The sequence below is a fragment of the Ovis aries genome, chromosome 4, assembly GCF_016772045.2.
Source record: "Ovis aries strain OAR_USU_Benz2616 breed Rambouillet chromosome 4, ARS-UI_Ramb_v3.0, whole genome shotgun sequence".
In the NCBI taxonomy this organism is placed as follows: domain Eukaryota; kingdom Metazoa; phylum Chordata; class Mammalia; order Artiodactyla; family Bovidae; genus Ovis; species Ovis aries.
Window position 1 is genome coordinate 10,574,943 of NC_056057.1, and position 13,018 is coordinate 10,587,960.

Sequence of the window (13,018 nt, forward strand, 5' to 3'; positions counted from 1 at the left end):
CTGAGTGAACTCCGGGAGTTGGTGATGGACAGGGAGGCCTGGTGTTCTGCAATTCATGGGGTCGAAAAGAGTCAGACACGACTGAGCAACTGAACTGAACTGAACTGAACTGAAAGCTGTAAAAAGAATTACATTGATAAATGACTGCTCTTTCTTTCTCCAGTAAAAAGGTTTTTATTTTGGCTCCTTTAAGAGTATTTTGTTGTTGTTATTCCCATAAAACATAATTCTAAAAACATTTAGTGGTCAATATTGCTATGTTCTGTTATACTTAATAACAGGTATATTTTTATCCTTTTCTTTTTCTTCAGCTTTGAGATATAATTGACAAATAAAATGATCAGATATTTACACTGTACAATGTGATGGGTTTTAAGTAAACTTTTCATCTGTACTGAGCGGCTGAACTGAACTGAGGGTGTAGCTAACAAGACAATATCGCAATAGTTTCAAGTGAGCAGTGAAGGGACACAGCCACACATGTACACGGATCCACTCTCCCCCAAGCTCCCCTCCCATCCAGGCTGCCACACAGCATTGAGCAGGGTTCCCTGCGCTATACAGGAGGTCCCTGTTGGTTATCCATTTTAAATATAGCAGCTTGTCCACCCCAAACACCCTAACTACAATAACAGTTAATTAGCAAAGGGTCTGAGTACTTTTAGCGTAGATGCTAGGTAAGAATTTTAAACAGAAAGCCAAATAAAATACAGGTGCCTGTCTTGGAAACATTCTTGGAGTGCACGGCCACTAAAACCACCAGGACTGTAAGCCCCCAAAGGAGATGATGGGTTTTATGTGCTTAAACACATTTGGTCTTTGTCAGCTTCTGGTACAGAGCTCCTAAAACCCTTACAATGTCCTAAATGATAAGAGTGATAAACGTGTCTTGACACTCCTAACAAACCCCTTTCAACCACATCTGAGTTTATGTTAACGAGGTGACTTTTGGAGCGCACCTAAGTACCCAGGGTTGGTTGCCACGGTAACCTACCTAGGCTAAAGAACTGAAACTTTCAGTCCCAGCCCCTGATTTCCCAGGAGGGAGAGGGACTGGAGGCTGAGTCAATGCCAAGGGCCAATGATTTGATTAATGATACCTATGTAATAGAGCTCCCATAAATCCCTGAAAGGACAGGGTCTGCAGAGCTCCCAGGCTGGAGAAGCTCTTCCCTGGTGGCTCAGACAGTAAAGAATCCAGCTGCAGTGCAGACCTGGGTTTGGTCCCAGAGTTGGAAAGATCCCCAGGAGAAGGAAATGGCAACCTACTCCAGTATTCTTGCCTGGAGAATTCCACAGAGAGAGGAGCCTAGTGGGAGCTCGCAACTAGTCAGACACGACTGAGCAAGGAGCACTTTCACTTTCAGGCTGGAGAACCGAACACTTCCACTCACCACCAGAGCAAGTCCCAAACTCCACAAGGACAGAAGCTCTTTTGCTCCCGACCTCATCCTCTATCTTTCACCTGACTGTTGATTTGTATCTGTTCATATTCTTTGTAACAAACTGGTAATCCACAGAGTAAACCAGTTTCCCAAGTTCTCTGACTAGCTATTGAAAATTAACTGAACCCAAAGAGGGAGTTGTGGGACTCTGACGGAAAACCAGTCTAAGCACGGGTAACACTGGTATCTGACGTGGAGGGCAGTCTTGTGGGACTGGGCCCTGGACCCGTGAAATCTGACGCTATCTCTGGGTAGTGTCAGAATCAGGCTGAACTGTAGGACTCCCAGCTGGTCTCCAAGAATTGCTTGGTGGTGTGGGGAAGAAATCCCACAGACTGGAAATGGATGTCAGAATCATAGTGGGTACAGAATATTAGTGCTGTTAAAAAAAAAAAGTTTAGCTAGTTACATTTTTAAAAGAAGAATTTCTTAAAGGTAAATACATGAGGTAATGGATGTGTTAAGTAACTTGATTGTGGTAAATATTCCACCAATGTATATCAAATCACTGTTGTACACTTTAAATCTATGTAATTGTTCTTGTCAACTGTATCTCACTAAATCTAAAAAGAATTCTAATTTCCATAGTGTATTTACAGATTTTACTGATGCAGAAAGAAGCAGTTCAGAATTTTTAGGGTTTTTTCTTTTTAAATGGAATAAAAAAATACTTTAATAAGAAAAAAAGAAGAAACGTTATTTTCAAAAAAGATATTTTCTTGGAAAGTACTTGGTAATATTTCAGATGGTTATAGATGAAAATTTTGTATGTAAGTAAAACATGCACTGAAGGTTGATTTTTAAGTCTTAAGATCACTAACATAAGCATTACATTTTAATAAAGTCATACATCATTAATAAAACTGATAAATAATTTATGTAAAAGGGGACACATTTCAACACTCTTCACAAGTAGTAGTTACCTGGTCAGGAGGTTGAATATGCTGGACACACTGAAATATGTGAATTCCTTGAGCAGAAACAAGTAAAGGATGTAGAGACTGTTGCGACTGGCTTGTAGCAATCAGCGCAACCAAACTTCCCATGGAAATAAATTCTTTCACCATATCGTTCAAAGCTGGAATTAAGCAACACAGTGTAAAAGTTTATTATATAAAAATGACATTTTAAAATCATACACTAGTTAAAAATAATAACCTAAAGTCGACATTTAGAGTAGAGTATGCATAGTATGGCTCCTCTTTACCTAGTTTGTCTAGACTGAGGACCTAGTTTTGGCCAGGTTCCAGTTACTCAAATAGAGGCAAAGGAAGCAATGTAAATGCTGTGTCCTCAGAACCATGCCTAGTGAGGTTGGTTCTTACTAGGTAAACTTCTGGATCTTAATTGGTAAATGAAATGGAGTCTCTGAAATAAGTATTATAGAAGGATGATAAACTTTCATATTGTGTTCTACTGAGCAAGCAAAATACAGCTTATATTCCTATGGCTTTCTGGACAATCTCTTTCTACCCCAGCTCAAGAAAGGTTTGGTATGAGGTAAGAAACCAAACAGGCATTAATAACATATATCTGATCCTGACCTAAAAATCTGCAGCATTCCCTTAAACACGAGACTAGCAAGTCTTTCAGACACTACAAGATTCCAAATGTGAAATTAACACTAATTTATGGTAATCCAGCCATTATGGTTGCATTCTGTATTTATCTCTTAAGAACCCTGACCCAGTTGAATGCTGTCCAATTCTCCAACCCCTGATCCCATCCTCCCCTAGAACCCTAAGCTCCACTGGAATTTCCTGGGTTTCTGCACCTTTGCCGTGGGTTGCACTTCCTTTGTGCCTTCATTAGCCTGAAGCTGCTCCGTGCCAGCTGCTACCCCTCCATCAAAACTCACCTCAGCTATGAGCTACTCTCGGAAACCCTCCCTGGAAACTTCTTACCCAGCCAGCTCCAGGTTAGTATACGTGCTCCTATTGTACCCTGTACACACTTCCAGCAGAACATATCCTACCCACCTCCTAGTTGTGTCTTCCTGGTCAGATTACATCACCTTGAATTTCCACTTACTCACCTGTAAAACCAGGAGAGTATCTGCATGGGGAGTACAAAGCAGCCCCTCGCAGCCAACACACAGTCGCTATCATAACTGAGTCTTCTGTATTAACACTATCTGTTTACTTTTATTTCCTCTCCAAGACTCTGAGCCTACACACTGTGCACGAGCAATAGAGAAGTGTTTGTCAAATGAGCAAGAGTCAAGCTGCACAGTTCAGCACTTTCTAATAAATGGAGAACGGAGAACCTCCTTGGTGGCTTAGATGGTAAAGAATCTGCCTGCAATGCGGGAGACCTGGGTTCAATCCCTGGGTTGGGAAGATCCCCTGGAGAAGGGAATGGCAACCCACTCCAGAGGAGAATACGGCCCCAAAGACTAATGATGAGGTTGGAGAATGTTCACACTGCTCTGTGGATCTTGCTAATACAGGGTAACTACACAATTACACAGTGCCCCCAGACGCTGCAAAAGCAACACATTACACAGCACACATCCTGTTCTCCGAAAAGCACAGCTTTACCACTAACACTAAAAACGCTGGCTGATAAAGGAGAAGGCCTGCAGCCAGTGAACGGCCGTGCGCATTACCATGGGCAAGCCGCTGGCTCTGAACGGCCTCCGGACTGTGCTCATGTTCCGGGAGAGCAGAGCGCCCAACGACAAGGTCCAGGTCGTCCAGCAGAACAACGGAAGGCTGCCGCCACAGCGCCTCCGAGAAAGCTGCCGCTAGGGTCTTCTGTATGTTTTCAAGCCTTTTTCCTTAACACAGAAGATATAAAATGGTTTTAATGTTATTTGAAGGCTGGGAAAGTTCAGGCTGCCCTTGAAAGCATTAGAAAAGCTCAATATTGATTTGACTATGCAAATTTTATCCATACAGTATTTTGTTAATACACCAATCACTAAAATTGTTAGTCGTTAACACAGTTTAATGAATACAGCTTCAAAGGACTCAGTAAAGTACTGAATTTTGTAAAACTGAAAGACTATGCTTCTATAATTTCTATACATACATGTTTGTTCATTCCATGGAGAATTTCAGATCCCTATTTATAACAAAACAGTAAACTAAAAACAGGATGGGGGAAAATATAAATGAAAGTAAGGGGTCAAGAATCAGATGCAGGACGCTTGGGGCTGGTGCACTGGGATGGCCCAGGGAGATGGTGTGGGGAGGGAGGGGGGGGGTGTTCAGGATGGGGACACGTGTACACCCGTGGAGGATTCATGTTGATGGATGGCAAAACCAATACAATATTGTACAGTAAAATAAAGTAAAATTTAAAAAAAAAAGTGTTTTATGCTCACAACCAAAAAAAAAAAGGAATCAGATAAAAGCAAACACAAATGAAGCTGCCTCAAGATCCTAGAATCGCTATATTTAAATTACTAATGTGACTTCCATCTTCATGGTGAATTACAAACTTTTCATTTTCAAAGAATAGAGAACATATCAATTCATAAGAAAGGTCAAGAGTTCCTGTTACTTCAAACTTAAAATTTTCACATGAGGCTGCAAGCAAGACTCTAAGAGAAGGACAAGGTCTCTAAAAACCACCTTTATAGAATATGAAGTAATGGGCTTTCAAAGCCTATTTCTTAGTTTCTTACTATAGACTACAGTAATAAACAGAATATAATGACTAGTTGCTAGTAGGAGTGGTCGCAAGGGGAGAAAAAACTAACTACCCAGTAAAGTTTTTCTGATTCTTAAACAATTAGATAATAATATGTTACAGACTTTCGGAAGTGTGAGGGTACAGTTGACCCTTGAACAACATAGGTCTGAACTGTGCAAGTGGACTTATATATATGTGGATTTTCTCCAACAGGAAATACTACAATACTATACCATCCAAGGTTGGCTGGTTCGTGGACACAGTGGAACCACGTGTTCAGAGGACTGACTGTAAGTCACACCAAGATTTCTGGCTTCAAGGAGGGTTGGCACCCCTAACTCACGCGCTGTTCAAGAGTCAGCTGTGTATGGTAAGTCATAAATTTCCTCTCTGCTGTTTACAGCCACCCACATTCCTTCCCCTGAAGCAGTCACCTGACTAGTTCCCCAAAGCAATTCAGAAGTAATCTATACTTCTGATTAGAGTTCTAATCAGAATCTAATATACTGAATCTAATCTATTCAATTAGATTATATTCTAAATACTAATTTTCTCAGAGTTGTGCAAATTGGCATTTTTTAGGAGTATTGTCTACAGAGAGTTTTGAGTAGATAAAAAAAAAGCCTCCAGCAAATATAGGGAGTTTTAAGATTTTTATTAAAAACATTAGACTGCCAAAGATCTGAAATTTCTAAGTACTTTCAATGACCTAATGACAAACAGAAATTAAATAAAGATTAGCTATTTGTATTTATTAATTAGCAGCAATAAATAGTAACATTTCTTTCTACCAAAAAAGACATTTATGTAGAATATTACCATAGTCATACCTCGTAAAGCTTTACAGTCAATTATTTCCACATGGGCATCCAATATGTCAAATGCTTCTTTACAGATTGCCTTCGCTAAAGTTGATTTTCCACTTCCCTAGAAAATAATTGTGTCGTAAGAACTCTCAATATATTCAGTCCCAGAAATTAGCCCGTCACTGTGGTAATCACCAAGATTCAGTCTCATGGATCAAGTATATACTGCTGCTGCTGCTGCTGCTAAGTCGCTTCAGTCGTGTCCGACTCTGTGCGACCCCACAGATGGCAGCCCACCAGGCTCCCCCGTCCCTGGGATTCTCCAGGCAAGAACACTGGAGTGGGTTGCCATTTCTTTCTCCAATGCACGCAAGTGAAAAGTGAAAGTGAAGTCGCTCAGTTGTGTCCGACTCTTAGCGACCCCATGGACTGCAGCCTACCAGGCTCCTCCGTCCATGGGATTTTCCAGGCAAGAGTACTGGAGTGGGGTGCCATTGCCTTCTCCGCAAGTATATACTACACAATGCTATATAACAACTACATCTCGATAAACCTGGGGAAAAAGAAGAAAATCCACATCTCTAATTTAAAAATAACATTTAAGAAATACAAGATAACTATAAATACTTAAGACAGAAAGGTTAAAAAAAAATCTGTTATCACCCCAACTCACAAAATTACTATCAACTGTTTTGCTATATCTTTCTTCCAGACACCCCACACACATTTTATGCAAATTTATTAAGCTGGGATTACAGTATTCCTGGGGGTTTACAATAAATCACTGTCCTCTTCATCAACAGACATAGAGGTACCTCAGCCCCCTAGTACAATGCCACTCTGAGGATGTACTGGACGATAATGTGCTTATCAAAACCCTTCCTGATGTACATTTAACAGAATTCTGCCAAAAGAACACACTGGTCATAGCAAACACCCTCTTCCAACAACACAGGAGAAGACTCTAACACATGGACATCACCAGATGGTCGACCCCGAAATCAGACTGATTATATCCTTTGCAGCCGAAGATGGAGAAGCTCTATATACTCAGCAAAAACAAGACTGGGAGCAGACTGTGGCTCAGATCATGAACTCCTTATTGGCAAATTCAGACTTAAACTGAAGAAAGTAGGGAAAACCACTAGACTACCCATGTATGAACTAAATCTAATCCTTTATGACTATACAGTGGAAGTGAGAAATAGATTTAAGGGACTAGATCTGATAGACAGAAGAGGGCCTGATGAACTATGGACGGAGGTTCATGACCTTGTACAGGAGACAGGAATCAAGACCATCCCCAAGAAAAAGAAATGCAAAAAAGCAAAATGGGTGTCTGAGGAAGCCTTACAAATAGCTGTGAAAAGAAAGGAAGTGAAAAGCAAAGGTGAAAAGGAAAGATATACCCATTTGAACGCAGAGTTCCAAGGAACAGCAAGGAGAGATAAGAAAGCCTTCCTCAGTGATCAGTGCAAGGAAATAGAGGAAAACAATAGAATGGGAAAGACTAGAGATCTCTTCAAGAAAATTAGAGATACCAAGGGAACATTTCATGCAAAGATGGGCTTGATAAAGGACAGAAATGGTATGGACCTAACAGAAGCAGAAAATATTAAGAGGTGGCAAGAATACACAGAACTGTACAAAAAATATCTTCATGACAGATAATCACAAAGGTGTGAACACTCCCACTCACCTAGAGCCGGACATCCTGGAATGTGAAGTCAAGTGGGCCTTAGAAAGCATCACTACGAACAAAGCTAGTGGAGGTGATGGAATTCCAGTTGAGCTATTTCAAATCCTGAAAGATGATGCTGTGAAAGTGCTGCACTCAATATGCCAGCAAATTTGGAAAACTCAGCAGTGGCCACAGGAATGGAAAAGTTGTTTTCATCCCAGTCCCAAAGAAAGGCAATGCCAAAGAATGCTCAAACTACTGCACAACTGGACTCATCTCACACACTAGTAAAGTAATGCTCAAAATTCTCCAAGCCAGGCTTCAGCAATACGTGAACCGTGAATTTCCAGATGTTCAAGCTGGTTTTAGAAAAGGCAGAAGAACCAGAGATCAAATTGTCAACATCCACTGGATCATGGAAAAAGCAAGAGAGTTCCAGAAAACCATCTATTTCTGCTTTATTGACTATGCCAAAGCCTTTGACTGTGTGGATCACAATAAACTGTGGAAAATTCTGAAAGAGATGGGAATACCAGACCACCTGACCTGCCTCTTGAGAAACCTGTATGCAGGTCAGGAAGCAACAGTTAGAACTGGACATGGAACAACAGATTGGCTCCAAATAGGAAAAGGAGTACGTCAAGGCTGTATATTGTCACCCTGCTTATTTAACTTATATGCAGAGTACATTATGAGAAATGCTGGGCTGGAGGAAGCACAAGCTGGAATCAAGATTGCTGGGAGAAATATCAATAAACTCAGATATGCAGATGATACCACCCTTATGGCAGAAAGTAAAGAAGAATTCAAGAGCCTCTTGATGAAAGCGAAAGAAGAGAGTGAAAAAGTTGGCTTAAAGCTCAACATTCAGAAAACTAAGATCACGGCATCCAGTCCCATCACTTCATGGCAGATAGATGCGGAAACAGTGGAAACAGTGGCTGACTTTATTTTTCTGGGCTCCAAAATCACTGCGGATGGTGACTGCAGCCGTGAAATTAAAAGACGCTTGCTCCTTGGAAGGAAAGTTATGACCAACCTAGACAGCATATTAAAAAGTAGAGACATTACTTTGCCAACAAAGGTCCGTCTAGTCAAGGCTATGGTTTTTCCAGTGGTCATGTATGGATGTTAGAGTTGGACTGTAAACAAAGCTGACTGCAGAAGAATTGATACTTTTGAACTGTGATGTTGGAGAAGACTCTTGAGAGACCCTTGGACTGCAAGGAGATCCAACCAGTCTATTCTGAAGCAGATCAGTCCTGGGTGTTCATTGGAGGGACTGATGTTGAAGCTGAAACTCCAGTACTCTGGCTACCTGATGCGAAGAGCTGACTCATTTGAAACGACCCTGATGCTGGGAAAGATTGAGTGCAAGAGGAGAAGGGGACGACGGAGGATGAGATGGTTGGATGGCATCATCGACTCAATGGACATGGGTTTGGGTGGACTCCAGGAGTTGGTGATGAACAGGGAGGCCTGGCATACTGTGGTTCATGGGGTCGCAAAGAGTCGGACATGACTGAGCAACTGAACTGAACTGATATATATTTATGTTACTCCCAATTTTTAACCATGATAAGTAAAGCTAAAATAAATATTCATGCATTTATGTTTGTTTGTCAGATTATACCTTCAGAATAAATTTCTATGAGCTAATACTATATCAAAGGGTATACACATTTAAAAATTTTGCTAAACATTGCTGTAAGTGCCCCCGAGAAGATCGAACTCTTAGGTTTCTATAATTATTTTAATATAGACTTCCTCCCTTAGGCTACTACCATTGTTGCTTTGACCAGCTTTTTTTAAAAAACATATGTATTTTATTTATTTATTTAGGCTCAGCCAGGTCTTAGTTGTGGCATGCGGGATCTAGTCCCCTGACCACAGATCGAATCTGGGGCCCCCTGCATTAAAAGTGCAGAGTCTTATCCACTGGACAACCAGGGAAGTCCCTGCCTAGCTTTTAATAGCCCTTTTCAGTTCTAATATTTTGCTTTTCATTACTGTGAACAGGAAAACTAGCCAAGCTTATTGTGTAAAGTGTGAAATTTAGCAGGCATTCAACAATAGTACCATCATTATAGTTTACAGAATTGCATTTATTTTTAAAGTCAGTGGACCCTAAAGAATAAAGAAATTAGGGATACTGGACTGTATGTCCCACCTGTTATACTTTTGGTTTAGTCAGAAGGCCTTTTCTCTCACAGTAATTCACATTTTAGTACTTTTCAGTTTACAAAGCCCTTTCATATGTATTATTTCTCTTACGTGAGATCCTAAAAGGCAAGGTTAGAAACTGAAAAACTGCCTCAAGTCACAGCCGTAAGCACATAAGAGTAGTGGGACTCAGATTCAGTTCTGCCACTAGTGCCATTAACCGTGCTACCCCTAAGTCACATGGTGGAGGTCTGATTTCTCAGTCAATAGGACATTGTTTTTTAAAATAATATTCTACCATGATGATATATTTTGAAATTTGACATAGGTAATTTAGAGAACATTTAGAGTAACTGCTATATTGTAGCAGCCTTGCATATCTGGAATAAACCCTACTTGATTGTGGTATATAATTCTTTTTATACATTAGTTTATCACATTTGCTAATATTTTGTTAAGGATTTCTGCATCTGTGTTCATGATAGGTCTTAGTTGGTAGTTTTCTTGTGATGCCTGTCTATTTTGGTATTAGGTAATGCTGGCAAAAAGGAGTACGTCAAGGCTGTATATTGTCACGCTGCTTATTTAACTTATATGCAGAGTACATCATGGGAAATGCTGGGCCAGGAGAAGCACAAGCTGGAATCAAGACTGCCAGGAGAAATATCAATAACCACAGATATGCAGATGACACCATCCTTATGGCAGAAAGTGAAGAGGAACTAAAAAGCCTCTTGATGAAAGTGAAAGAGGAGAGTGAAAAAGTTGGCTTAAAGCTCAACATTCAGAAAACGAAGATCATGGCATCTGGTCCTATCACTTCATGGAAGATAGATGGGGAAATAGTGTCAGACTTTATTTTTCTGGGCTCCAAAATCACTGAGGATGGTGACTGCAGCCATGAAACTAAAAGACGCTTGCTCCTTGGAAGGAAAGTTATGACCAACATAGACAGCATATTAAAAAGCAGAGACATTACTTTGCCAACAAAGGTCAATCTAGTCAAGGCTATGGTTTTTCCAGTGGTCATACATGGATGTGAGAGTTGGACTGTGAAGAAGGCTGAGTGCCGAAGAATGGATGTTTTTGAACTGTGGTGTTGGGGAAGACTCTTGAGTCCCTTGGACTGCAAGGAGATCCAACCAGTCCATTCTGAAGGAGATCAGCCCTGAGTGTTCACTGGAAGGACTGATACTAAAGCTGAAACTCTGATACTTTGGCCACCTCATGCGAGGAGCTGACTCATTGGAAAAGACCCCAATGCTGAGAGGGATTGGGGGCAGGAGGAGAAGGGGACGACAGAGGATGAGATGGGTGGATGGCATCACCAACTCGATGGACATGAGTTTGAGTGAACTCTGGGAGTTGGTGATGGACAGGGAGGCCTGGCGTGCTACGGTTCATGGGGTTGCAAAGAGTTGGACACGACTGAGCGACTGAACTGAACTGAAGGCTGGCCTCACACCGTAGCCTGGATTTGCCTCTGCTCCCACCCACTGGAGAGACTGTAGCCACCCGGGACCATCTCTCCCTTGGGAGTTTGGTAGTGTGTGCCCAGGGCACCCATCTGGGTGCGTGCTTTCTGTTTGAGAATGATATTAATCACAGACTCAGTTTCTTTAATAGATGTAAGCCATTTCATATTGTCATTATTCTTCTTGTGTGAGTTTTGGCAGCCTTGTCTTTCAAGGAAGTGGTCTATTTATCTAGGTTATCAAATTTTAGGCATAGAGCTAAAAATGTTTAGGGGCAATAGCTGTTTATTACAATTACTGTTTATTCCCCATTTTTAAAATTTATTTTTAATTGGAGGATAACTGCTTTACCATGTTGTGTCAGTTTCTGCCTACAAGATGAATCAGCTCTAAGCACACATTTATTCTCTCCCTCTTGAGCCTCGCCCCCACCCCCTGCCCATTATACCCCACTAGGTCAACAGAGAGCTTTATCATCCTTTTAATGTCTATGGGATCTGTAGTGATGTCCTCTTTTTCATTTCTTATACTAGTAATTTGTATCCTCTTTTTTTTTTCTTAGCCTGCCTAAGGGTTTATCAATTTTTACTGATCTTTAAAAAAAAAAAAGCCTTTGGTTTCACACTGATTTTCTCTACTGATTTCCTGTTTTCACTTCAATGGCTTCTACTCCAATTCATATTATTTCTTCTGCTTACACTGGATTTAATTTGCTCTTCTCTTTCTAGTTTACTAAAGTAGAAACTTGGATTACTGGAGTAGTTGCTCTATTTTAAGTAAGAAATCAAAAGAAAGCAATTGGGGTAGTAAGAGGAAAAAAGTTATTATGCTGGAGTTAAAATTGAATAGAAATAAAAAAGCCTTATGATTTTGAATTGAAATAAAAAACCCACAAAGACTCACAAAAATCACATTGTAGCCCTGGAAAAAATACTGTGTTGGTAGAGAAGAAAACTGTAAGCCCCTTCAAAAAGCGGGAACCTCTAGTAAAACTGGCAAAGATTAAAACAAGAGAAGACACAAATTACCAATATCAGGAAACAGGACATAACAGATCTGCCATCTGTGAAAAGCACAGTAAGATGTGCTGTTGTTGGGAATATAAACTGGTACAGCCACCGTGGAGAACAGTATGAAGGTTCCTTAAAAAAACTAAAAACAGAGCTACCATATGACCCAGCAATCCCATTACTGGGCATATACCCAGAGAAAAACATAACTCAAAAAGACACTTGCAGCCCAATTCACTGCAGCACCATTTACAATATCCAGCACATGGAAGCCAGCTAAATGACCATCAGAGGGATGGACAAAGATGTGGCACGCACACACACACACGCACACACACACACACGCGCACACACACACACACACACAATGGAGTATCACTCAGCCATAAAAATAAAATCGGGTCATCTGTAGAGATGCGAATGTCGTATGACATCCCTAGTATATGGAATCTGAAAAGAAATGATACAAATGAAATTACGAAATGGAAAGAAACTCACCGCCTTAGAAAATGAACTCGTGGTGGCCGGCGGCGGGGACAGTTAAGGACTCTGGGAAGGTCATGTACACACCACTATATTTAAAATGAATAATCAACGAAACACTACTGTACAGCACCAGGAACCCTGCTCAGTGTCACGCGGCAGCCTGGACGGGAGGGGAGCTTGGGGGAGAACGGATACACGTATGGCTGAGGCCCTTCCGCCTGAAACTGTCACAATATTGTTGATCGGCTATACCCCAATACAAAACGTTTTCTGGTGTTAAAAAAAGATGTGGCACGTGCGTGCGCAGACACAG

The 13,018-nt window shown here is 40.9% G+C and overlaps 1 protein-coding gene across 6 annotated transcripts in view; it reads right to left on the bottom strand.

The window, feature by feature from the left end:
* The window catches only part of PEX1 (peroxisomal biogenesis factor 1), a 70,219-nt gene that overhangs the window by 21,454 nt on the left and 35,747 nt on the right, over window positions 1–13,018 (bottom strand). For all 6 annotated transcript variants that reach the window (XR_009600321.1, XR_009600320.1, XM_042249141.2 and 3 more), the window contains 3 exons: window positions 5,915–6,011; window positions 4,054–4,224; window positions 2,369–2,523 (listed from right to left, as the gene is read on the bottom strand). Coding sequence is in view for 4 of the 6 variants with exons in the window: in XM_042249141.2 (XP_042105075.1) it covers window positions 2,369–2,523; window positions 4,054–4,224; window positions 5,915–6,011 (423 nt within the window). In the remaining 2 variants the exon portion in view is untranslated. The remainder of the gene's footprint in view (window positions 1–2,368; window positions 2,524–4,053; window positions 4,225–5,914; window positions 6,012–13,018) is intronic.